The sequence below is a fragment of the Rhamphochromis longiceps genome, linkage group LG23 (assembly GCF_057381845.1).
Source record: "Rhamphochromis longiceps isolate RC_006_pf linkage group LG23, R_longiceps_female_GT1.1, whole genome shotgun sequence".
In the NCBI taxonomy this organism is placed as follows: Eukaryota; Metazoa; Chordata; class Actinopteri; order Cichliformes; family Cichlidae; genus Rhamphochromis; species Rhamphochromis longiceps.
The window spans coordinates 20,730,647-20,757,481 of NC_140578.1; the positions used below are offsets into that span (position 1 = coordinate 20,730,647).

General features: G+C 40.6%; 1 protein-coding gene across 1 annotated transcript; it reads left to right on the forward strand.

Annotated features, from left to right (window-relative positions):
* The first annotated feature begins 1,525 nt into the window (after nucleotides 1-1,525).
* On the forward strand, nucleotides 1,526-13,780 carry LOC146641825 (inhibin beta B chain). Its single transcript, XM_085398701.1, has 2 exons — nucleotides 1,526-2,483; nucleotides 8,884-13,780. The coding sequence occupies exons 1-2, from the start codon at nucleotides 2,084-2,086 to the stop codon at nucleotides 9,657-9,659; spliced, it is 1,176 nt and encodes a 391-aa protein (XP_085254827.1). The 5' UTR covers nucleotides 1,526-2,083; the 3' UTR covers nucleotides 9,660-13,780.
* The last annotated feature ends 13,055 nt before the right edge of the window (nucleotides 13,781-26,835 follow it).

The window sequence follows — 26,835 nt, forward strand, 5'->3', positions numbered from 1 at the left end:
TTGATTACAATGGCGATCGTGGCTCAAGAGTTGGGAGTTCGCCTTGTAACTGGCTTGGACAGTCTCAGTCGTTGTGTCCTTGGGCAACACACTTCACCTGTTGCCTACTGGTGGTGGTCAGAGGGCCCGGTGGCACCAGCGTCTGGCAGCCTCGCCTCTGTCAGTGCGCCCCAGGGTTGCTGTGGCTAAAACGTAGCTTGCCATCACCATGTGTGTGTGAATGGGTGGATGACTGAATGTGTAAAGCGCTTTGGGGTCCATAGGGAAAGTGCTATACAAATACAGGCCATTTACCATTTAAAGTACTCAAGAGGTGGTAATCAATAACGAGAAAATTCTCCAAGTAAATAGATAATTTTTAAGAAATCCAGCTAAATAATCAACTTGAACATTTATGTTTAAAGTAGTAAATAAATTAGATGAACTCAAGCAGATCAAATACAATTTGTGATGATCATTGAAAATAAATCACTCAAAAAGAGAGAAAGTGACACATGGCGACTGAAACGAAGTACAAAGAAAATAAAAGTTTTGACTATTTAATCCAAATAACTACTTATTTACTAACATGGTCCCTTCTTTAATTAAATTAGGGCATTTAACTTAATTCATTTTGATCTCCAGTTCCTGAAGTTCACTTTCTTATTAATTTATATGTACTTTTTATCTGCATACACAGTTTTAAATACTTGAGAAATGGCAAAGACCACCAATGTACAACATTATAACCTTAATTTATTTCAGGTATATTGTGTTTGGACTTTTAGAAGTGTGGCTGTGTAAAGATTTAGATATAATAAGGACACCAATCCTCCTGCAGTCCCATTCAGTGTAATAAAAACATGTTCCTACAAATGTGCGGTGTATGGGTCACTGAAGCAGCCCTCACTGTGCTGTATGGGCCACGTGAAGGTGACAAAATACAGATTTTTTAAACACATAATGTAAATATTAAAAATGTTCTAAAATAGAATAGAAATAATCGATGTTTATAAACATAAAACTGAGTGTAGCTGAGATTTTTTTTGCTCTACTGTAACTTGATGTGATATCTCCTCATTAAGCAAATTTACTGTAACTCACCTTTTGTAAGGTGCAATAAGTTTATTATACATCATTTACATTTTTGTTACATTTACATCAAATAAAGTGAGCAGCATAAATTTCAGCTGCTTTTTTTTTTTAGTTTTTGGCATGTGTAGAGCACATTTCTTCAGAATTCTGCACAATTCAGCCCTTCCCACAGCTGTTTTGGGTAATCAGATTACTTTAGCAACAGAGGAGTCCTGTGGTTTTCTGTGGGCGGAGGAGGGCAGAGGGGTGGTGTAAACCTGTAAACAGCTCGGGTTTTTAGAGTCTGCCTCCCTTTAGGGCTAATTTCCCCACAGGGAGTTTTTCAGCAGTGAGCACCCCTGGCGCTTCTCTGACTCCTCGCTAGCCCCGCCCACACTATCCCCCATCCCAACCCCCTCTCCTGTATATAAGAAGTTTTGGGAGACTGCAAGCTCACACGGCAGAATGGAAACGCTGCTCGGTGCGCTCACAGGCACGCCTCCCTCTCATCTTCCTCCTCTTCCTTTTAATCTTCTTAATTGCGCGTCGGCACTCCGGCAGCAGCAGCACAGCGGGAGTCACGAGCAGGGCTGCTTGTAGACAGTGAGGATGATGATGATGGTGATGCTCACAGACTGAACTTTGAAGATGCTCGTGGAGGACTCTGCGCGTCTTCTCCGCTCTCTGTGGAATACGTGGAACCTCCTGCGGGGCCGATGCTGATTACCGTGATGCTTTTCGGGTGAAGCTCCAAAAAAACAAACAAACAAACAAACAAAAAAACTGCACCAAACAAACGGATTATCGAGAACTGAGCTCCGCACTGCTGACAGGCTGCTGGTAGCGATGTGATAGAAAGGTCTCCTGCGCACACACCTCCCAGTGATCAGAGCCGTGCGGGCTGCCGTTACGCGCGGAGGCTGCTCTGCGCTTAAGGAGCGCGTTTCAGTCTCCGTGTTTGAACTTTATGATCTGAACTGTGACAAAAAAAGAGGGAGAAAAGTTTTTTCTGCTCCTCCTCAGACAGAAAATGAGTAGCTGTCTTCTCAGACTGGCACTCCTCGTGGCTTGCGTCCTCTCCATCCGCTGCACCGCTGCGCCCGGTACCGAGGCGGAGGCGCGCACGGCGTCCCGGGACACCTGCGCGTCCTGCGGCGGCGGCGCTCTGCCGGAGGAGCCGGAGTCCGGGCGGCTCGACGGGGACTTCTTAGAGGCGGTGAAGAGGCACATCTTAAGCAGGCTGCAGATGCGGGAGAGGCCCAACATCACGCACCCGGTCCCCAAGGCGGCCATGGTGACAGCCCTGCGGAAGCTGCACGCCGGGAAGCTGCGAGAGGACGGGAGGGTGGAGATCCCCAACCTGGACGGGCATCCGATGAGCAACGAGGTGCTGGAGGAGAGTTCGGAGATCATCAGCTTCGCGGAGAAAGGTGAGGAGTCACTCACGCCTCACTGTTCTCATCATAAAGTCGTTTCTTTTTTAAATTTTATTGAAACTAATTAAAACCAATCAGATCACCTGTTTTATTTAGGTATGAAAAAAGAGAACACATTGATTTTTCTCTCCGAGGTGGATCTGTGCTTTTGTTTCTATGCAGAAAATAAGTTCAAGGTGAAAGTCTTTTTTTTTTTTTTTTAAAAGATAACCCTAAAACTAAAATATTTCCCTATAAAAACTAAGTCTTTATGGACTTTTTAAAAGTATGCAGGTGTGAAAACAGCAGAAATTTATCAACAAAAAGCACTAAGTTTTAAAAACCTTTAAAAAATAGATTTTGATAAATCTTTATGGCTGCAGGTTTGTATAAAGCAGGCAGGACACTTGTTCTCCTAAAATTCAGGATGTGAGCTGATATTTGATGTATGCAGAAAGGATCAGGAGACACACACACACACTGAACTTCCTCCAACTCTGCTGCTCTGTGTGTGTGTTTGAAGTGTGCGTGTGTCTTTATATACTGACTGAGTGAGAAACAACCCAGAGAACATGCTGATGTTGAACAGATGTTGGTGCTAGGACCTGAAAACCCCGCCAAAATAAAAGCAGAGGGGCCAGCTGTAGCTGTAGCTGCTACCTGAAGTTGTTCTGTGAATCGAGAAGCTTGATTTCTTTCTAGAATCAACCCCTGGGGATAGTTTGGGACTGTTTTTGACCCCAGTTAAGCTGTCATCACATGTTGGCTGTTTCCACTGTAGACAGTCTCAAAGTAAACCAAAAGAAATGCTGGTTTTGCCAGATCTAAAAACTCATTTCATGCATTTTCTGCACACTTTAAGTAAAGTTTTGTGATTCTTTGGGCAGATACATTACAAATCAGGCACATTTTGAATGGAGTTTGGTGGCTGTTGCATTCATGTGAGTGACAGAAAGTGGGGACAATCCAAAGTGAGTGCTGTGTTCACTTCCCTGTAAAAAATAAACCAGTGTAAACTCTGCTCGGTGTCGGCGGAGGTTTCACTCCCCGCTGAGAGGCTTTTATGCTCTCAGATGTTTCTCTCTGTGGCCGCTGTGTTGCAGACCTTCCACCTCGGCATCACCCACTTGCCAGTTGGCTGGCGTTGAGCGGCGCTGAGCGGCTGCCAGTGGGGACATGGCACGGCGTCAAGGCCCACAGGAACAGTTTTGCTTTATTTGAAAGGAGCAGGGCTGAAAATGATCAACGACACCACCTGCTTCGCCCACGTGTGTCTCTCAGCACGCTCGCCATCGCTTCTCCAAAACATCTGCTTTCTACATCAACAAATCACCACTCAGAGTGTCTCTGTGTTTGTGTGCATGTGTGTGCATGTGTGTGTATTGATTATATCATGTGTTTGAGTGTCATTTATCCCTGCCTGTTTTGGAGGATTTGAGCTTTTGTCCAGCTTTTCTGTGAGTGCCTGCATGCACATGTGTCTGCATCCAGGATACTGTGTGTTTATGTGTGTGTGTGTGTGACACAGCAGGCCTGTGTTGAATCAGTCTTCTCAGTATAAGGTCAGAGCTTTTGTGCTGGTTGTCGTGCAGCCTGAATGCAGATTGACGGGCTGAATCCTGCAGCCTGGCACCCCATTAAAACTCATTCCGTGTGTGTGTGTGTGTGATCTAACTGCAGCCTCTAAAAACACAGGGACCCGAGAGCATGGTGTTGGTTTGTTAGCTGCTGCGTCACAGTGACACACAGTTTGGGTTCTGACTTTCAGGCTAACTTTCTGTGAGTGTGAGCTCCATTAGTGGCGATGCCTTCACTTGCTGCTGTATTTATAAGCTCACTAGTGACATTTGGGTCACTCCCAGAAACAAAGGGTCCTGTAAAAATCAGTAGCTGCCCCTGTAGGTGCACCAATGTACCTCTTAAGCTTGACGGTTGGATCTCAGGGCAACTTTGTAGTACAGATTTGCACCTCTTTATATCCACCAGGTCACTGGGGTAAAGGTTAACATTCACCCAAATAAAAAAAGCTTTTAACAGAAAAACACCAAAAGACTTTGTTTGAAGTTCAACATCTTCTACTTTATGAATGTTTTAAAGTTTTTCTTCTGCATGTGTATAAAATAAAAAACAAACTCAGCCCCTACTCTTGCAACCTAGTCACTGCTAACCTCTTAACATCCAACTAGACGAGGGGTGGGTGACTCTAGAAGCTCATATTGACTTAGTAAAGCAAAAGACCAAACAGTTGTTCACTGCACAAGCAAATAATGCTAACAAAAACATTCTCCAAAATGCTGCATGAGCATTTAAATTATCTCACATATTGCCATTTGGATGAAATGCGTGACTGAACAGGTTAGTGATAAAACAGGCTGAACTGGAATCAAGTCCTTTTTTCCTCCCCTCACCTCCACCTGGTTGTGGCAGACGGCTGCCCCTCCCTGAGCCTGGAAACCCCGTAAAAGGGGAGTTTTCTTCTTCCCACTGTCACCAAGTGTTTCTTCTCTGTGGGTCGTCACATTGCTGGGGTTTCTCTACAATACTGTAGAGCCTTTACCTTACAATATAAAGTGCCTTAAAGGGACTGCTGCTGCGATTTGGTTTGAACTAAACTGAAGTAAATGGCAGTTTAGAGTATTTAGTATTTATTTATTTATTGTCATTGTCAAGAACAATGAAATTGCGTTTGGGGCTTCCATACAACCCAAAAAAAGGAAGAAAATAATAAATACCCCTTAAAACCCAAGTGTACATATTTAACCCAGTGTGACTCCAATGCAATAAGACAATCCTTAGCAATAATGTTCGTAGAAATTCAGACAAAGACCTGAGAAACATGACAAAATACAACAATGCAACCCATTCAATATTATTGTACTGTGAGATATGATATCAGATATGATAGTTATCTATTTAAGAAAGAGGAGGGGGGGGGGGGCAGGAGGGGGAAGAGAATAAAGATATGATGCACCAATGCAGACCAGTTCATTGCTATTAAGAAGTTGGATATGGTTATTGTCCGTGAGAGGGGGGCAGAGAGTTCAGGAGCCTCACAGCCTGTGGATACAGGCTGTTGGCCAGTCTGGATGTTCTGGCCTGTATAGACCTGTACCTTCTCCCTGAGGGCAGCAGATGGAAAAGGTGGCGCGCAGGGTGATGTTGGTCCCGCAGGATACTGTGCACCATCCTCAGACAGCGAGTGGGGAAGATATTACTGATCTCTGGCAGACTTGTTCCAATAATTCTGCCAGCTTCTTTCACCACCCGCTGGAGTGCTTGCTGATCGGCCTTGGTGCAGCTGGGGAACCACACTAGAAATCCATACGTCAGAACGCTGCTGATGGCACAGTTGTAGAAGTTCAACATCAGAGATCTGGGAATGTGTGCGCTCCGCAGTCTCCTCAGGTAGTAGAGGCGCTGTTGGGCCTTCCGTACAACTGAGGTCCCAACAGCGCCTCTGCGGTCATTTGCTTTAAGATTGTTTGGCACAATGCTGTCTGTGGTTGGTTTTTCATGGGTTGTTTTCAGGACATTGTTGGTAGATTTAGATGGTCTGTGGGCCGGTTCTAGTCCTCAGGCTGGTGGCAGACATAGAGTTGCATTTCTAACCACATGCTACAAAATACAAGATGTTACCTTCCCATCTACTCAATTCAATTCTGACACATTTAGCACCAAAAAGTCTTGCCTGATGGTCATTTCAGTACATTATGAGGACCTTTTGATCATATCAAATGATCTCCATAAAATAGCAATGTGTAAAATAGTGTTTATTTGACAGTTTTCCCCCTCAAACATGAATAAAATTGCTGTACTGGATGGTTCATTTTTGCCCATTTTTACATATTTAGAGTAAAACATTTTGTAATCAACGTTCAACATCTTATTTAGTGTAATTTGTTAAAGCACAGGATGCAAACTTCATGTTGCTGAAACACACGAGTTTCCAGAAAAAGCACAAGCTCAAAATTTCTACGTCAGGATCTGGATCTTTTAGTATTATTATATAATAAATCACAAAGGGTCATTCATTGTTTTAAAAAAAGGAGAAGTAACTGAGTTTTAACAGATCTCTGTTGTTTGACCACTTTGACGGCAAGAATAGGATTTGCTTATCTTCCTCTTTTCATTTTGGCGCCACTGATCTCATAACCACAAGCGGGTCAGCATTTCTTGTAGCCACAGATTTCAAATGAAAGACCATTCAGAAAATGTCCAGTGTCAGCAAATGTTTGACAGGAAAACAGCAGATAAGTGAATTCAAATGAAAGTGGTTACATGCCGTCACGTCGGCTTATTTTAGCTTGAAGTTTTAGTTACTGCATTAGAAATTCTTTTTGCAAATTTGCACAGTTGGGCCACTGCCACATCACAGCATGCTTTATTCATCTGTCTCTTAATCCTGACTAAACATTTGTGGCTCTGACCACGGAGAAAGTAAGATAAATAAATGATAAATATGTGCCAGATGTAACACCGAGCCAGTTGCTGTCTTTCTTTTCCAGCGCATGATGAGCAGTTTATTAAAATAAGCCTGTTTGGACACTTTCAAAGCATTTACCATCAAGCCGAGCTTGGTATTGATACCAGAGTCCTTTAATCTCTGGGTTTATCTTGTCCAGAAGAATCCACGACTTCCTTGGTCCCATCAAAGACAACGCAGCTGGCTCATCTAACAATGCTTGTAGATCTCATCCCCAAACCAACGCCAGCCCGTTCAGACCCCTCCTGCCACTGAGTGCTTGTTTATATCTGCATCACAGGCATTTTAGCTGTCGCTTTGATCTCTACAGTTTAGAATAAGTGAACAAGCCGAGGGTTTTAGCATCTTGATAGAATATGTGGTGACAGACGAACATAAACCACCTGTGAAATCTGCGCCTGGAGCTCAACTTAACCTTTGTTATCCTTTTGTAGAAACTTTACTTTATCATCCTTGATTTTTATGGTGACAGCAGCGGTCTAATCTGCGGGCAGTGTTTGATGTAACAGCCAAGTTGCTGACTCAGAGATGTCCTTGTCTCAAGATGGATGAGGCGAAGCTTGTAGAGTTAGAATGTCTTTCACACTGTTTCAGATTTATGTTTTGTGTACTCACAAGCCTTGTATCCAGTTCAGGGAAGCTTTCATGGTATTTGGTTGGTCTTCTCCTTTTTTTTTTATGGTTAAAGCTCTCGAGGTTCATTCACTGAAGTCTGTGGCCTCCTAAATGCTGTCAGTCTCAATTCATCCTGGTCAGCTGCACTCAGTTCAGTTCAGGAGGTTCAGACCTGATTAATGGCACTAAGCGTCTTCATCTGACATCCGTCAATCAGCTTCTCATTGGGGCATTTAAAATAAAAGCAAAGTTGCAAGTTCTAGGTTTGAAACAGCCACTGAAAGCTCCAGAAGCATCTCAAGATAAATGACCCCAAAATGTAAAACACAGTAGATTGATTAGACCGTTTCTTCTAGTCATGAGAGTGTGGAGTACTGTTTCACTCCACCATCAATTACTCAAGAGTACTTAAAGGATATTTACATGTCTCTGCTCCAGATCAAAACTTTATCCTTCGTTAATGGGCAAACTTGCTTGCAGAATAAATCCCACAAGAGAAATAAATGAGATGGATTGCAATCCATACAAAGCAGCCCAGACCAAACAATCCTGGCATTTTGTTGTAGTTTAAGTACTTGGAATACTTCTAAGACCAACATGGTGGTATTAATCTGTCTAGAGGTATCATTGGGTTTGAGGGGATTTGAGGATTTGTATTTTTCAGTCACAGTTCTTCAAAAGAGCTAATAGTCCTTAAACCTGTGTCCATGTGCAGTGTCTGCACAGTCTCTGAGAAAAAGCTAACGCCATGGAGATAGTCTTTCTTGTGTCTCCTGAGGCTTCATAGACCTGTATTGCTCTGTCAGGCCTCATTGTAAGGACAGTCAGGCTTTGTATGATTTTATTTTCTAAATTAGTAACATATGATTTTATTTTCAGCCTTTGCTTTTGTGAGGTGCGTTTTTAGGTGCCAAACTAACTTATCCCTCTCCTTTCTATATCTAGATCTTTCCAGTCACTTGTTTCTCTTTTCTGAAATGAGCAGCTTCTGTCATCTTCAGGACTGCTTCAGAAGTTTATCAGAAGTTATCTGCCTATACAGCTTACTAGGGCTAATCTTGGAAAAACCCAGAACCTGTTCTCGTGCTTCTTTATTGATATATACTGAAGTGTCAAAACTGATCATTAAGGGTACAAGGGAGGTCATCAGATGTTGCCTTTATGGGGAGAAAGAGTTATATCTTAATATAAACATTTACCCATGAGCTGGTTGTCACTGCCCTTTACTTTCAATCGTCAGTGGTCTTTCCAGATGGCGTATTCTGAACAGTTACTTGACATCATTGTTAATACCTCTGATGTGTTTTTGCTCCTTAGATGATACGGTGACATCCCAGTCCAGCCTGTTTTTCCTGATCTCCAGCGAGGGGAACCAGAACCTGTATGTGACGCAAGCCACCCTATGGCTCTACTTTAAGGTGCTGCCGGCACCTTTGGAGGTGCGTGCCAGGCGTAAGGTTACGGTGAAGGTGTACTACCAGGAGCCCGGCCTTGGCAGCAAATGGAACCTGGTGGAAAAACGAGTGGAGCTAAAACGCAGTGGCTGGCACACCTTTATGCTGACTGATGCTGTCCGGTTGGTGTTCGAGAAAGGTGACAGGCGACAGAACCTGGATATCCGCTGTGAGGGCTGCGAGGCAGAGGGTGTCTTGCCCATTTTGCTCAATGTCCATGATGAGTCCCACCGGCCTTTCCTGGTGGTACAGGCGAGGCAGGCTGACAGCAAACACCGGATCCGGAAGCGAGGACTGGAGTGTGATGGCAGCAGCAACCTGTGCTGCCGGCAGCAGTTCTACATAGACTTCCGACTCATCGGTTGGAGCGACTGGATCATTGCACCGTCAGGCTACTACGGGAACTACTGTGAGGGGAATTGTCCGGCTTACATGGCCGGTGTCCCCGGTTCAGCTTCATCCTTTCACACAGCAGTGGTGAACCAGTACCGCTTGCGGGGGATGAGTCCGGGCTCCATGAATTCCTGCTGCATCCCCACAAAGCTCAGTACCATGTCCATGCTCTACTTTGACGACGAATACAACATCGTCAAGCGTGACGTTCCAAACATGATCGTGGACGAGTGTGGCTGTGCTTGAGTATGTTTTTCCTGTTTACTTAAAGTGGAACTGAAGAACTAAACAGATTCACAATATTACAAAAAAATTAAATATTAAAATATTTATGGACGACGGAGAAAACATGTGCACGCACAACCTCATCCACACATATCTACACACCCTCATATATGCCTGCACAAAAACTTGTATATATATTTATGTTTGTTGATATATTCATAATATGAGTTTGAAGACTTAGTCTCCTGCAGACAGAAATGAAGAGTTCTCTTCCAAATCTTTAAAAATCCACTTGGAAAACAATCAATATCTGAAGTTCTTCATTAATTATCTCTAAGATAATGAGGATCTGGTTTGTTAAATTGTGTAAGACTTACTTAACCTACTAGCCTTTACAAAGCAGCATCATCTGATGTAATTTTCTGCTATCACTCAAGTTGTTAGTATAGGCGCCACTTGAAACTCTTCATGAGTAGAACATAAACCCAACCTTGAATGTTAAAATGCTGTCTCCAGAGGAGGTAAAAGGAGCTTTACATGAGTAACAATGAAGGTTGGGGGGTGATTCTGCTATGCCTCTTTCAAGAGTACTTTGGACAAACACTGAAAATGTCTTCACACCACTCAAGCTACACCAACATACAGCACTTCTGGCTTGGATCGTACAGCACTTCTGGCCTTAACAAAGTTTGTTCCATAATAAGACCTGCAAATTCCAGAAACAGATTTTTGAAATGAATGGAAACATATTCTATATTCCAGCAAACCCCAGTAAACAAGGTTTTTATTACTCCAAAACCATTCAATAATTATCCAAAATACAGGTAGAACTTTGTGAGATGTCACAACTGAAATTCAATGGAATATCTGCTTAGAGGCCATGTTTCTGATATGCATTTCTTCACAGTTTTCCATTAACTTTAGTGCTGATCAAACATTTTGATTTGAAAATTGTTTTACCCAGTAGAATCTGTAGATAAAAAAGAAATGGGTTAGTAGCTTGTCCAATTAATGTTTATACTTAATTAGCACTTAAGTAACACTCAAAGTGTCATAAGTTTATGCAAACTTAATTTTTGACCTCTTCTAAAGACTTTGGATGAGTCAATCAAACGCCTTCCCTTTCTTTTTGGGTTTTGTACCTCTGAACTTAAAAAATACATCCTGTAGTTGAAATCTTCATCACCAGTAGAATCTGTACATCATAAACTAGCAGCTCAACCAAATTCTACCCTTCTTTTGGGGAATATGTACCGTTAAAAGTAATAAACCCCATCTTTCAGGAATCCACCTTAATTTCTCATCAAAGTATGTGTCACATTTTGCTCCAATAAAAATATTTGTATCTGAGAGTAGGGCAATAGCTCATCCAGTCAATATATAATGAGCACCCATTTACCAACTAAAGTTCCACAAATTCTATGATATAATATTTGGTTTTCCCAGAGGTTTTGGCTCAGTCAACCAAGCTTCTATGCTCCCTTCTTAAAATCTGTACTACTGAAAGTAATAAACCCATCTTTAAGGAGACTATCTTACTTTTGCACTCAGGAATGTTCCCTCAAACTATTGCCCCCAGAGAAATCTGTAGATCAGAACGTCAGTAACTATGAGCTTTGATTTACCATCCGAAGTTTCAGAAATTCCACGTTAGTTTGTTTTGAGACCTATTCAAGATATTCCTGTTAGGGTGAAAACTTCGACCCTTTCTTCTTGGTCTTTGTATCACTGAAGTAAAAGAAAATCCTTTTAGTTGACGAACCAACCTGCTCATTAAGGTGCCAGTCAAACAAATATTCCTTTTCAGCATATCAGGAATGACCTCACAAGCAAGATATTTCCTTCACTTTCCTGCAGCTTCTCCTTGAAATGGAAGGTTTGACCCCTTCCTTATCAAAATACATTTAATGTAACTCTTATTTCCGTCAGTGAAAGTGAAAAGTTGCCATATTGCTCAGTTAAGAGAAGGTGCAACTTTGCACTTCCTGACGCACACTTTGATAGCACTTGCAGATTGAAATGCCTTTAATGAGCCCTACGTGGCACATCTACGCCCACAGTCCTTCTAAAATAAATAAGTGCCGCATGAGCTATGCAATGTATAGTATTTACCCATATATCAGACAAGATGAACTTAAGCTCTAGTGACAAACTATCACCAATACTTGAAGTAAGTGTGGCAGGCAGTGGTGTGTTGGGCTTCAGGTGGGAGGCTCTGATGAAAAAACATTCCTTCTCTTTTAAGAAGGAAACACTATTTATTTTTCTTTGATTTATGGTTAAAGAAGCAACAACAACAACAACAAAAGCAGGGCAACAGTTTGACTTATTCAGTATCCTCAAACCTAAAAATGCACACACCAAATCTCTGTGTATTTGTTTGTTTGGAAACTCCTTCAACATGACCGGGAGTTGAGCAACCAAACTTTGTACACTGATATAGCTTAGATGCCTGAAGGCCCATATATGTATATATATTATGTTGCCTAGCAACTACCTATCAACATGTGAAAATGCCCAATTTTTAGAATATATGCACAAATAAATGCTTTTAAAAGCATTGCATATTTTTATTTCTCAACATTAACATAATTTGTAGCCACAAAACTTCAACATTTTAATGACTCTATCACGCTGCCTGGCAACCACCTACCTAAAATGACATTTACATAGCAGCGAAGGACCTGAGTGTTACAGAGTACCCACAAAAATAGGCTAATTACTGTACGTTAATACATTTTCTCAGAGTGATGAAGTGTATCACTTTGCCAACAGCAAGAACAGACCAAACAATAGCATGGGCACTAGTCAGCTGTTGCTGACTGCTTTGTGGTGTGTGTATCTAGTAAAAACCAATGTTTGGAATTTTATTTAAATAAATGTATTTACTCTTGCAATTTTTTGAGATTTGGTTGGCTAAATATTGAATATGTTGCACAGTAAAATTGAACCAACACAGCAGCTTAAGCTAATATATCTTCAAGTCCAAAGGTTCTTACGATGGAGAAAACTGTCCAAGGACCCCCTGGTACTCCTTCCACCAATATAACTTTTTAGAGTTTGGTGTCAATTGATGTATTGGTGTTGGTTCAAAAATAATATTGGAAGGGAGTAATCTTGCTGTATTGACATAAAAGGTCCACTTCTGCATATATGCACGTTTTACTGATACAGCACACTGTTTACTTTGCATGTAAAATATGAATCAGTGGTTCCAAACAGCACCAACATTCGTTCTACAACTGCACATATAATGTACAAGTTTGTTTCAATGTCATCCGTACATTGCTATACCAGCTCAATCCAATAATCTATTGGAGTTTTTTCTTCTCTTTCATCTAAAAAGGTTTTACTGCCATTAGAAAAATAATCATCTGAAATGTAAAAAGAGGCTAACTGGGGCTAACTTTGACCCAAATGCGATGCACGAATAGTGATTTTTAAATAAATGCATCCCAGCGGAATTCCCATCGCGGCCTGTTTGGCACCATAACACACTTTGAGACACACTTTCAGGCCTCAGTCACTTTGATATTTTCAGGTTAAACGCTTCAGCGACCTGTTATTTCACAACCTCGTTACACATTTTTCTCTTATTCGCTGGGTAAAGAGAAATACCTGAGACTTGATACTGCTCATTATCTCGTGTTTTCTCCAGCCTCCTGCCCGATGCCCAACCCTAGGCTCACCTGCCACTGTAATCTTTTGCTTATTCTTCAAAGCGAATGGTTCTTAGAGTATTTGCACTGAGGAGTTGCGTGACTAGTCATAAAAAAATGAATAGAAACTGCCATTGAAAAAATAAAAGTTATTTTTATAGAAGCAAAATTGAATTCTGTTCAAATGTATTATACCTAATCATGGAACCAAAGAGGCCAAGAGGTTTAGCTATTGAAAGATGGCAATGTTGTCATGTTTTGTTTGTAAATGATGTTGTGACAGTTAAGAGGCCTAAACACTGTATCAGGGTATAGTATCAGTCCATAATCTGCTTAATCCTTTTTCTATTTTGTACCTAGACATGGAATATTTCATATTTTTTCATGAGATGACTTAAATATTCCTAGTTTCCTCGTTTTGTTAGCATCCTTCCATTTAGAGTAAAGCCCACACCATCCAGTCTCTGTACAGTCGATGTAACATATGAATATGCTTTTGAAATATTTTGTTCTTTGTTATTGTTGAAAAATAAAGTTCTTATTACAGATTGTTTGGGTTTGTTGTTGTGAGCACTTCCAGGTATTTAACATTGACGGCTGACGTGACATCTTCTTCTGAAAAACCTCAAGGTGCGGTTAATTTGGATGGTTGCCATGTTTGCCCCTATGGAATGACACGTCTGCCTTCCATGATGTGGGTGGTGCCCCTAAATATCTCACAAAAATTCCCATACTTGTTATTATAAGGAGAGATGATGATGCCTGAGGGTTTTTCCCAGCTGACTGCCAATCATCTCATGTAATACTTGATAAATATTAAACCGTTGTTGGGCACAAGGTGAAACTGTTCTTATCGAAATATTTAGCCATTGCATTACCCAGACCTGTATGAGAGAGTTTCAGCTATTTGTTGGAGTAATGTGCCAAACTTCCTTATATAATGATCTATAATGGATAGATGTAATTAAATTAATTTAAAAAATAGGAAAAAACTGGGCTATGATTTAGAGTAAGTTTCCTCTTAGTATTTTATATTGAGTTACACTTACATTTTTTATTTAAAAAACACATAGTAATTTTTATAAAATGTAGTAGGATATTAAGATTATTCAATTTAAAGCTACAAATTATTAATCCCCACCTACTTTAACACAGTTATGGATTCTAACATTGAGTCAGCATCATGTTTTCTTGGTCACCAGTTTTGATATTTTACATGCTGCTAGCAGTATGTTTTGACATGAAACTTTTGACTAAAATGAGAACAAAAACATCCAATATCCAGACATGCAATAGTGTATTAATATTTATAAGTATATAAGGCTCAAAAACAAATACATTATTACGCTTAATTAAAAAAACAACAAAGAAATACAAACTTCCTAAATTGATTTTAACACTTCCTAAAGCTAGAAAGCCTCAGTCACACAGCCCTAAAGACGTGGTAAAGTCTAAATGTGTATGAGTGGTTGCTGAAATCAGTTACAAAGAGGTACACAGTGCTGAATCAAAAATCTACTTGTGATTCTTTTAGTTTAGTTTATTGTGGCCTACTCTGTTCGGTATGGAAGATGCTGACTTTTCAGCAATTAGTTGATATTTTAAAGTTATAAACAGTTTGCAAGTACTTAGACTTTGAAACGTGTTGTTGCAGTCTCTGTTTCTAGGTTGCAATGCATTTAATGTTTTAGTACCTCTCAGAGAGTTGATGAGTTACTGTAGAGTAGTTAGGGTCTCAACTGATAGTTACCATGAGATCACTGACTGGTCTCTGGGTCATGTGACTGAATGTTTTATGCACTTGGCTAAGTTATTTATTGCAAGTAAAACCCCCCCAAAACAAAACAGCCTCCAAAATCTTGCTGCAGATAATGGCATTGGCTTACCCCATGTTATAATTTTCTTTCCAAACAGGTAAACTTTGTTTTAAGGCATTTGTTAGCTAATCCTATCTGTTATATGTTAGCCAGAGATGGGCAGTAACGCGTTACTGTAATCTGATTACTTTTTCAAGTAACGAGTAAAGTAAGGGATTACTATTGCAAAATCGGTAATTAGATTACCGTTACTTTCCTGTAGGAATGCTGCGTTACTGCGTTACTAAAACCGTGATTTTTTTGCGAGAATGTCTTATGACAGTGACGTAAGCGAGTGCGCCGTTGGTGACAACAGCTGTGTGCAGATCAACAATGGATCACATATCGATTGTGGGAGAGAGTATGAGCGTGCAGCGTTTAAAGCGTGGAAGTACTGACCTTACTTTGAGTTTGATTCCATAAAAAGTGACAAAAACATTAGCGTCCATCGTGCGTGGGAAGAAAACTTTTTACAGCGAAAAAAACCCCTAAACTTCCAAGCAAGCACCGAGTGCGCAACGACGTAATGGGAAACTCACAGAGAAACTCGCGGATTCTTCAACTGACCGCGGCACACCTGCACCAGGGTAAACCTCCGCCAACCCTACTCCTGCTTTACAGGTGAAAATAGAGCAACAGGACCGCTGAGTCTTTGACTTTATTTATTTTCTGCTGTGTTTTACTTGCATCTATTTGAAAGAGTGAGTGTAAACACAAAAAATATTTTATTTTATGTGATGGAATGTGCAGAAAATAGTTTTAAATGTTAAACTAATTTATTCAAGTCAGAGAATGTTGCATATAATTAAATTTTTGCTTGATGCATAAAGTTTAAAGATTAAAACTGATAAAACAAGTTAAAAAAAGAGACTTTTCCATTTGATTACATTTTGTATGATGGATTATGCAGGAAAAAGTAGAATTGGGCTGAAAGATCTATCGGTTTATCACCTCTTCAGGTTGTAAATCGTGTTTTTAAAAAGTAACTAAGTAACTAAATAACTAAGTAATTAATTACTTTTGAAAATAAGTAATCAGTAAAGTAACGGGATTACTTTTTTGGGGAAGTAATCAGTAATTAGTTACTGATTACTTTTTTCAAGTAACTTGACCAACACTGATGTTAGCATCACTGACTTTGCTAGCTAAACTTATCAGTTAGCAACCCAGCGAGTAGTCCATTTAGGCTGAAACCAGCACAAACATCCATGTCAAAAGTAGGAAACTAACGTTTTCTTACCTGGAAATAATAAATGAAGGCACTTTAAAGTCTTTGTGCTCTTAATAGTTATTCTGCCTGTCGTTTTTTTCTTTTGTTCCATCTCTGCAATCTATTCTTGTGTGGACCCCTCTTTAGATACTGGTTTTAGTGAACTAGCTAACACTTGCACTGAGAGCCTAGCTAGCATTGTTCTTGGCACCTCTATAATTTATTGGAATGCAAAAAATAAGCTTAAGGCATAATTTATATACCTGATAAACTAAGACCTTACTTCTGAACAAGATGAAGTAGCATCCGCCTGGACCTCAAAGCCACCACACTGTCTCTAAATTGGATAGACTAGTTTTTGGAGCCAGCCTCAAGTGGATGCTCTTGGAACTGCAGCTTTTTAAACCTTTTGTGTGTGTGTGTGTGTGTGTGTGTGTGTGTGTGTGTGTGTGTATGTGTTTCACCACTAGGACCAACACAGTATATACAGTGCTGGTTGTCCTTGAAAATGCTCTCTAGCACTGGGAGTAAGAACAGACCAGAGCTCTCTGCACTCACCCAGGCGTACAATGGCTCCAAACAACCCTAACTATATCGAAGCAAATCTCAGCAGGACTTCAGGGGTTAAGTGTTTGACCTTTAGGGTCACATACTACATGACTGGGAGGAGGTACACAATCACCTACTGCTGGTGTTGGGTTGACGGTAAAAACATGATCTTATGCACTTTCTGTGCCTCCGAAGGCACTTGCATAAAGAAGAGGTAAACATCAGGAAGAATAAGAACCACATAGAGGTAAACAGTGTGACATGCAGGTATCAATCATGGTATAACTACCCCTAAAAATAATCTGCTAAGTGTCAGCTGAAGATGCTTAAATGAGAAATGTTTTTGTTAAGTGGTGTCAAATGATATGTTTCAGTGGGAACACAGTTGACTCTTGCTTTGACAGGTGATGAACTGACGAGTAGACTCTGATATTATCTACCACCGCTACAGCCATGAGAAAAGGGAGACAAGAACAAAAACGGAAAGGCATGAGGCAAAGAAAACCAGAAAGTCAGGGACATGCCTGTCAGAGGCTTCAAACTGAAACTCTGGGAAACAGAGTAATGAGTCAGATAATGTCGGATTGTCACTCACTGTCTCTCCTATTAATGATTATCTGCATTTCTCTGATGGATATCACCGTAAACTCAACATGTTTTGGCTCTACACTTAGGACGTAAAGAAAATGTGAACATTTAATCCAATGTAGAAGGTAATAAAGCCAAACATTGATCAATAATGACAATAACTGTTATGACAAACACTTCACTTACATCAGTATGAGCAGCTGTTTTTGTACCACGGATATTAAGGATTGTATGACCTGAAATTGCAAAGCATTTAATGACTAAAATATATCATGACAGTGCTAAAGTTTGCCTCGCTAGGCCTGAAAAGGATGTAAGTGGCCTCAATGACGAGATTTGTGTCCCAACAACAGCGACTCAGACCTTGTAGGGCTAACAGTTTGATTACCGAAGTTTAAATATTTTAACACTTTTATTCCCTACACATCACAAACTTAAACATTTTTTTATTTGGCGTTGTAAAAATAAAATGTGAATTAACTACCCAACAAGGTAATTTTTGGATGCATACTTCTGAGTATTCCTGGAGGCCCCATCTAGTGGTCCGTAGAGGAAATGCAGCTGGAAGCACCAAGCGGTTCAGTTGAGGTTGTAGTTTCATGAAAAACATTTAAAGCCTTCTTCATAATCAAAACAGCCACAAAGTCCAGAGATTCTTCAGACTAGGAGGGGATTACGAGGCATTTATGGGATGTTTTTAGCGCCACGGTAGCGGGCGTGTGGAGGAATTAAGCCGAGTCAATTATAGAGTAAAGTTTGTGGCCTAGTCAGGTGACACGCAAGAGCTGTTTTATCATGTTGCGCAGCATTAGCTGGTCTGCCACAAAACACAGGAATGTTAATGAACGGAGCCCCGGGGCACGCTGCACGGCGCACACTAACCTCAGGTAAATAAGTTGCCGTAACGTTTGGCAGGTCTGACAGGTGAGGAGCTTTGATACCCACAACCAGCGCTGAGTGTGTTTTTTTTCCTGCTGATTTATGATGAATGAGGTGCAGATGTAATTTGTTTTGGGAGAGGGAGAGGTCATGAATCATCAGTCATACATTTACAGTATGTGACATGTTGGTATTACCTGTTGCCTTGAGAAACGGCTATAAAAAGGGAGCTCACGTGTCTTCAAACTGTAACTCCAACATCTCAGATCAGGTCTTCATTGCATGCGTTTAGCAGAAATGGCTGAACATGAAAGAAATAAAAATGAAAAACATAAGAAAAACACATTCTGTGCCATGTGAACAGTCAAATGATCAAAGAGCTGGTAGAGTGGCATATAGACAGTATACCCAAATATTAAGTTATAATGCCATTTAATGGACCTCAGCCAACTCCCGTTACATAACCTGGCATAAAACAAACTTTTGCAAAGAAGAAATGAGCACCAAAGGCCTCAGTCACGCAGGAACCTCCTGGCAGCCTCCAGTTGGTAAGTACAAATGTGCATTTCTCAGCTGGTTGGTGTAAACTTGCTTTGATTGTTAGCAGATTTTCACAATCACCTGTAGTTTGCATGAAGTACACTAACTTGTCAACAAGTTAGTGTATTTTAGACAACCAGCTGCCGAGCAGTAGTGAAACTTTAAACTCAAGAATATTTATTTTCAAAATAAAATATAGTTTTTTTTAAATGACTTTTCACACAGTTTGACTACCACATGGTGAGAAATTGATGACTGTTTACAGACAATTCGGCATCTTCTGTGCAAACTACAGCTGACCGAAGAAACCTGCAGTTGAAACGACATTTTTTGTGTGACACCAAATATACCTTTGCGAACAATTTTACCTAGTGACTGCCAGCAAATTCCAGGAACCGGTCAAGAAACATATATTTTATCCTGGTGGCCGGGGGCTAGCTAACAGCTGTCTAGGCCATTGTCTTTGGGTTGGATAAAGCAGCAGAAAACTAAGGACTTAACTATCTGCTTGGCTTCTTTTTTCAGTAATGTGGACTTGGATGTATTTTTACTGGGCAGTTTAGTCTAAGGTGCTTTGTGAGGCAGTGGAAAAAAAATTTCAGTGACCTAAAACTGCTTAGAAAACCTTTGGCCGGGGCACAACAATGCTTTACTGTCAGCTGCATGCTGAATAGATGAGTCCTCTCGGTCCATTTTGGGTTGATGTTCCATCAGAATATTGATGGGGTTTTCCATCAGAAAGAAATTCTGGGGGAAGCTGATGCACTCTCACAGGAAACTGCGGTGTTTCAAGGCCATGCGCAGGTAGATGATATCAAAAAGTCATTTTCATGCATTGAGTAGATTTCAAGATGTGGAAAAAGCAGGGGTTTCAATTTATTTTCCAATAAGACTGCATGGGAAAGAAGCATTCCTAGAAGTTAATCTCTAAAAGACTTACCGTTAGTTTGTTCCTGTTTAGTAAATCACTTTGTTTCTTCCTCAGGTGTCAAAAACTTGCTGTGGTTTAAAGGATTTGAGCCCTGGTGTGCGGTGTTTCCTGAACAAAGTGTTTGTATTCACAGGCACTTGGTTGGTTAAAAGTGCCACAGGGTAATAACAGAGACAAACATCCCACGCTGAGCTCAGAACGGAGGCTTCATTAACATGGGTGTGGAGATCTTAGTACACCAATCTGTTATTACCTTTTCTTTGGAAGTGTTATTTATTAACATGACTCCAGACTATGTGGTGACAGACAGATTTTTATTGCATGCATAATGTTCTTCGTATTGGATATGTATGAATACCTGCATGGATACTAGTGGAGAGTATAAACGCTGATTATTATTTCATATTTCATGTAAAATTAAGGCTTTATGGCCTTTTGTATTTGGTCTTTACACCCCTTTGGGACACGGTCTGGGTATCCTTAGGGACACTATATACTACTTCACGTGTGGTACAATAGTTCAGGGTGCACTCTGCCATTTGCTCTATGACATATATATGCCCAAGCAGTTAAGATGTTTGTGCCATTTTTGTCTAAACTGAGCTGTTCTTACATTCTTTTTCTCTTATGACTAAACTACAAAATGTAAAAATGTTTTAAACTTTGGCCATTTTATTCAGAAAACAAACAAGTACCATTAGAAAAATCATGTTTGAACTCTGTATTAAAAAGTTTTGTCTGTGAGCCAATAAGTGCTTGAAATCAAACCTCAGAAGGTCAGGTGAGGGAGAAAAGCACCAGACAAAGGCAAAGCAAAAAACAACAAAAAAAAGCAGTGCAAAGAGAGAGGAATAGGAAACTGTTTAAGAGTTTGATTTGTTATGTGGTGGTATGCCAAAAATGTTTTATTAATTTACTCTATAGCTTAATTATTATTTTTTACATTAACGTGAGAACTGTTAAAACTTTGATGTTTTTATGCAACATGGTTGCGAAAGGCACCGGGTCTCACCAGCGCAGCCAAACGAAATAACAGAATAAAAGTTTTAGATCCATCAGAACCTGAAATAAAATATATCAGGAGGACGAAAAACTACTTCTACCAGTACAGCAAATATGACTATAACACAGTAATTCACAATTTGCTGTGAATCACTAACAAGTCAAGTCAAGTCATCTTTATTTATATAGCACATTTAAAAGACATCAAGTGTCGGCCAAAGTGCTGAACAGAGGGATAATATAATAAAAGAATTAAAATAGAAAGAAAACATTTTAAAAAGAATTGTAAGACATGTAAGAGTATATAGCATATAATGTACATGCAAATATGCACATACATCTATAAAACTGTACACATTCACACACAAGCACACATATGTGTGAAAATATGGAGCAGGCCGTGTTTCCAGCTTCCTAACTATAAATTTAAAATATTGTTGCATGTAAACTTTGTAAACAAAAAACAAAAAAAAAACTGAGAACAAAAAGCTGAGACTCATTCTCAAACATAAAAAGACACAGAGACGGGGACGACGAATCAGAACGTTTCATCTGCACTTCGTTCAGAAAAACAAAACAAAACAAAAAGTGTAGTTACTCACATCAGTATCATCTCAACATAGTAGGCTACAAAGTGTGAGCAGTTTTATCTGGACACATATGGAAGATAAAGCCAGACACTATACCCAAGAAGAACAAGAACAACTTGCATGCCGAAACCTTCTGTTTGGTCAGTGTCCGTATTTTCTCTATTGCATTTAGTCAATCTAGACCAGGGCTGCCCAATCCCAGTCCTCGAGAGCAACTATCCTGCAGCTTTTAGATGCATCCCTACTCCAACACAGCTGAATCAAATGGTTTGATTACCTCTTCAGCATGCCATCATGTTTGGCAAAGGCCTGATAACAAGCCATTCATTTGATTCAGGTGTGTGGGAACAAGGATGCATCTAAAAGCTGCAGGACGGTAGCTCTCGAGGACCGGGATTGGGCACCCCTGATCTAGACCCAAGAGGGCTGAGAAAATGCACTAAATCTGTGACATCTACATCCATCTCACCCAAATGGAGGGTAAGATGGATGTAGATGTGAAGGGTAGTTTCACTTTCACAACAAACTGTTTTTACACACACATTTCCATGTCATAGAATGCATTGCATTGAATTTAATTATACCTGTGGACACTGATACATCACTGTTTTCCTGGTTTAAAACTAATCACAGTTTAATTGTTTTTAATCCTTAAAGAATCTGTGGCTGTTTTCACATTTTTGCAGTTTGAACCTTACAATGTGTTACAGAGTTTTTTTTTAATACTTGTTCAACAAAAATTACAAATGCAATAGGATTTTGATATTATAGATGTTTTTATAGATGAACAGCAGATGCCTGCCCCTCCTGGAACCTGATTCTGCCAGAAGTTTCTTCTTGTTAAAAGGGAGTTTTTCCTTCCTAGTCTTGCCAAGTGGTTACTTGTAGGGGATCATCTGATTGTTAGGTTTTTTCTTTATTATTGTAGGGCAGGGGTCAGCAACCCTAGCCACGAAGGGTTAACTGATGGCACGGCCATAGCTGGACTGGCCATCGGGCATACCGGGCATTTGCTCGGTGGCCCGATGATTTTTTTTTTTGTAACGGTATAAACAATGAAAGGTGGTGTATTGGCCAGATGCTGGCCGGTGTGTAAAAATATCTCAATTGTTTGGTGGTGGCATCGCGGAGCTTCCACAGATTCAGTAAAATTAACAAGTGGTGGAGGCCAGCAGGTGGATGAAGGAGATCGGAGGCAGGACGAGGAGAGACCCGAGGCGGCCGCTGGTCTGAGTGTCAGGTGAACTGAACTTCAGGTAAGAAGTTATGACCTGCAGTCTATCTGGGTCAGATATAAACCAAGTTTAGGTGGAGTTTATTTTCGGTGTGCTGACTTTTTACAGTCAGTTACAACAACTCGTACTGCATGCTAGCTAGCATGACGGAGTTTCTATACAGCTGGGTGGGTGCTATGATATTACTGATGTTGAACTTTATTTAATTCATAAGGTTAGTTAGTAGAGTTGCCAACCGTCCCGTAAAAAGACGGAATCCTCCCGCATTCAGAGAATATTACGCGTTTCGTGTTGAGCTGAGAGGGGACGCAGTTTGTCCCGGACTTCAGCTAGAATGAAAAAAGACACAAAGCTGGAGTTATTCTTTGTCTTTGCTGCACAGCTGCCTCTTCTTCTCTCATTCTCCCCCTTCCCTCTCCTGTTGCTAATTTAATCATGAAACTGATCAATGATCAGCTGATCGTCTCTCTTGTTTGTTTATCGCTCACTTTGCGCCAGAAAGAGGAAACCGCCGGATGTCGCGCTAAACAACAGCAGCACGTTTAAGCTTGATCAGCTGTTGTTAGAATTTATTTAATATTAATTTCTAGTATCAGCTGATGTTTGCTGGAGCCACAGCTGTAAAGCTGCTGGTCATGATGTCAGTTTGGTTATTTGTTGAGAGGGAAACATGAAGATGAAATCAGGAGATGTCCTTACTGAATCATCAGAGCTGAACAGGTGATGGAGAAACAGGTTTACCTTTTAGGTGAAATGAATGAGTTGAAGGGAAGTTATAAACTGTTTCTGAGAGACAAATAACACCAGGATCCTTTTTCTACGTAGCTGACAGCTGGTAACTGTGCAGGGGCGGGTCTAGCAAAGTTTTGCCAGGGGGGCCAGGTAGGGCATTAACAGGGAAAAGGGGGCACAAAGAAATACTTTTCTTTGTTCTTCTCATTTAAAATGTCTGGCTGTTATTAAATAATTATCTGAAGCTTACAACCAAAGTTTTTATCTGATGTAAAATGTATAGAAATCATACATATACCAACAAGACTGTACATCACTGTCACAACAGCATTTGTTTTCATTCAAAGGCTTTATGGCTTTAATACCTGGTGGGCCGGTCTCTATAGTCACAATGCCCGGGCTGTTTTTTTGTCCCAGTCCAGCCCTGGGAACGACACGCAGTGAATTAATCTGAGAAGGTGCATTAAAAAATAAATGGCCGTGCCAGCGGTGCACATCGCAAATCAGCTCGCATAGACACATTAGTTGTGCTGCTTCTTAATGACTGTATCTTAGCTAACAACCCCAACTACCAGATTCAACTTGTAATTGGCTAAAAATAACTTAGCCTGCTGGTGAGAGGGACGTTGCTAGCTTTCCACATTCCGACACTTCAAAAGCTTCAGGAGCTTTCCGCTCAGCGCAGCATCAGCACCACGGAGATACACGGATGCATCCATAGACTCGAGACACAATGCATTTTTGGGACTTTCAGGTTTATGGACCAATGTTTTATTTTCTGATCAAACCAGAAAGCTTTAATGAGCAGGTGGATTTTTGTCTCGCATTAACTGGCTGAGTTAATGCCAGTTAATGCAACATCGAAGCAGCTGGAATCCACAGCTGTGCGTGTTTATGGAGCTGCATTTTCACCAGCTGGACATCACTACCTGACAAATTTAACTGTCTTCAGAACATTGCAGAGGCCTTATTGACAGTATTTGGCTCTACATATCTGTGTGAGCAGATTTTCTCTCACATGAGTGTCCTCAGGTAGCCATCTGAATGCTGGACACTCGGAGACCTGAGTCTCTGAGTGGGAGACCAGAGATCATATTAACATGTGTGTCTCTGTATTAACAAACATGCCATATTGGATTAGTTTAGTTTTCTTATCATTCTTGTGAGGAGACCATAAATAGCATTTGTATTTTCTGTTGTACAGTTCATTTGCTGTTATGGATAAAAAGTGTCTTTTTTTGTTTCAAAATAGCTGATAACTATTCGCTGATAGCTGCCAACATCTGCCAACATCTGCAAACAAATATAAATCTATAAAGTGGTTCTATATATTGTGTAACTGTTAATATAGAGCATTATTAAATTTATTGCTAATGCAATCATATGGCACACTGACCTCTGAGGAAATTTTAAATGGCACTCGCCTTCAGAAAGGTTGCCTACCCCTGCTGTAGGGTGCCTTACTGTCACCTTACTATATAAAGTTGGGTCAGTGATTGGTTGTTTTGTTGGGTGGCTCAATCTTTGAATTAACAGTTGGGTGATTTGATAGCTGGTTGGTTGCTGGCGGTCCAACTGATTGGTCCATACCAAAACAGTTTGGCATCTGCTGGTTAGTTAGATAAACTCGTGAAGACTTTAAAGACACTCAGAGGATGATGCACTCTTAAAATAAGCTCACCATCTAATTGCAGGACTTTACCTTGTAAATTAGTATTTTTCCATTGCAGTGTTGCTAAATTTAGACCAAATATTTGGGTTGTTTTTCCACTGCTGGTTTGTTGTAATGTGGGTGAAAAACAGCTCGCTGAGCCACTAAACAGAAACACAAACACATTAAAGTGCCTCTCAACATTTCAGACAAGCGGAAACTTTCTCCATCGAGGCCCTTTATGGTGACCTTCAGTGAGTGGGAGGGAGAAATGATAAGACAGCAGGTCTGAATGAGACGCTGTGATAGAGAGAGCTGCAGGGGAAGAGAAGATGAGGGTCTCACTGTGAAGGGCGTCGCTGCTGCTCGCTCTCAGGAGTTTATGGTGGAGAATGACTGGAATGTTCCACTGCACTTATCAAAAATATGCACCATACATCTTCAGGTTTTCTTTCACCCGGGGCTTCAGCAGCTTCTTCCTCAGCTTATCAGCTGTCTGTGGTTTCTTTAACACGCTGTAAAATTAAAGTGGAGGTTGGAGCCAACAACTCACCGCTGATATAAGCAGTCCTCGAGGGGATGGTACAATGATTGATGGAGCTAAGACTCATCAGAAATGAGGGGCAGTAACACTTTCACATGCTGATACCTCTACAGGTGAAATAGCTTTTTGAGTGCTTTTAAACCGAGTGATCGTTTTATGACATGGAGCTCCAGGTGAAATGAGAACTCATGATGGCAACCACCGAAATAAACAAAGTGAGACTCTCACTGCAAGGAAGGATATATCTGCTAGAAACATGCAAATAAGGGCCTCTACCAGCCATATCTTTGGGATTGATAAAAGCTGACGAAAAACATTTAAATTGCAAACGACATTCAAAACAGTTTAGCTTATATCTTAATTTAATTTTCAATACAACTATTGTGATTTTTACTCAATTTCCTATACCTTTTACAGCATTTATCTGTGACTTGTGGCATAATTGGCTTTCCATAAACTGCACTGAGTGAAAAATGACAGCACATTTAATAAAATGATGCCTCAGACAAAACACAGGACCCCCTAATGCCCTAACAAACGAGCAAAACACGATGGAAAAACACAACAGAAAGAAACTTAATCAAATTTGGAGAAAAGGAATGTTTTCAGGGTTTAATTTAGATGTAGCGAGGACTATGAAGCCCACAAATAACAACTGAATTTAAGAAAGGAAATGAAAACATAAAACAAGAAGTATAAATCAACATGAAAAGAAACCAAATTAAAAGCACAACTGGCTTTTGTTTGGCCTAAAATCCTCAGCCGGCATGCTAATCGGGTCATTTAAAGGTTCACCCGAGTGTTGCATCCTCTTTGGGAAGGATTCAGGTGCGACTTCACACGTCTGAGTGTGCTCTGTGGACTGTGACTCGTGGCCGGTGGCTGGTTTCTGACTCACGCCTCAGGCATTCCACTTCAGCCACAGCGTCTCAGGTCTCTGAGACCCTGAACACTCATGGATGCTTTCGTGACTCATAGGCTGCATGTGGTAAAAGAAACCACAATCACAACAACCACAGCAGCTCCTCCCTGATTAGTCAAGAGGGCACACAGGACTCCTGCTGACCCCTAACAAGGTGTAACGGCAATTATCACAAACAGATGGGTAAACAAAGTCGTTTTAAACCTAAACTGGCACCAAAGCCACAAAGTCTTAAACATATTCAGTTTTATCATTCCTGCTGTGGGCATGTGTTATTTACCTTCTCCACATAAGACTGAAAATATATAA

What these genes read in the sequence shown, in the direction of transcription:
- LOC146641825 (XM_085398701.1), top strand. Translation starts at nt 2,084, where the DNA reads ATGAGTAGCTGTCTTCTCAGACTGGCACTCCTCGTGGCTTGCGTCCTC. An exon ending in CATCAGCTTCGCGGAGAAAG is followed by an intron (nt 2,484 to 8,883) that starts GTGAGGAGTCAC and finishes TTTGCTCCTTAG; the next exon opens with ATGATACGGTGACATCCCAG.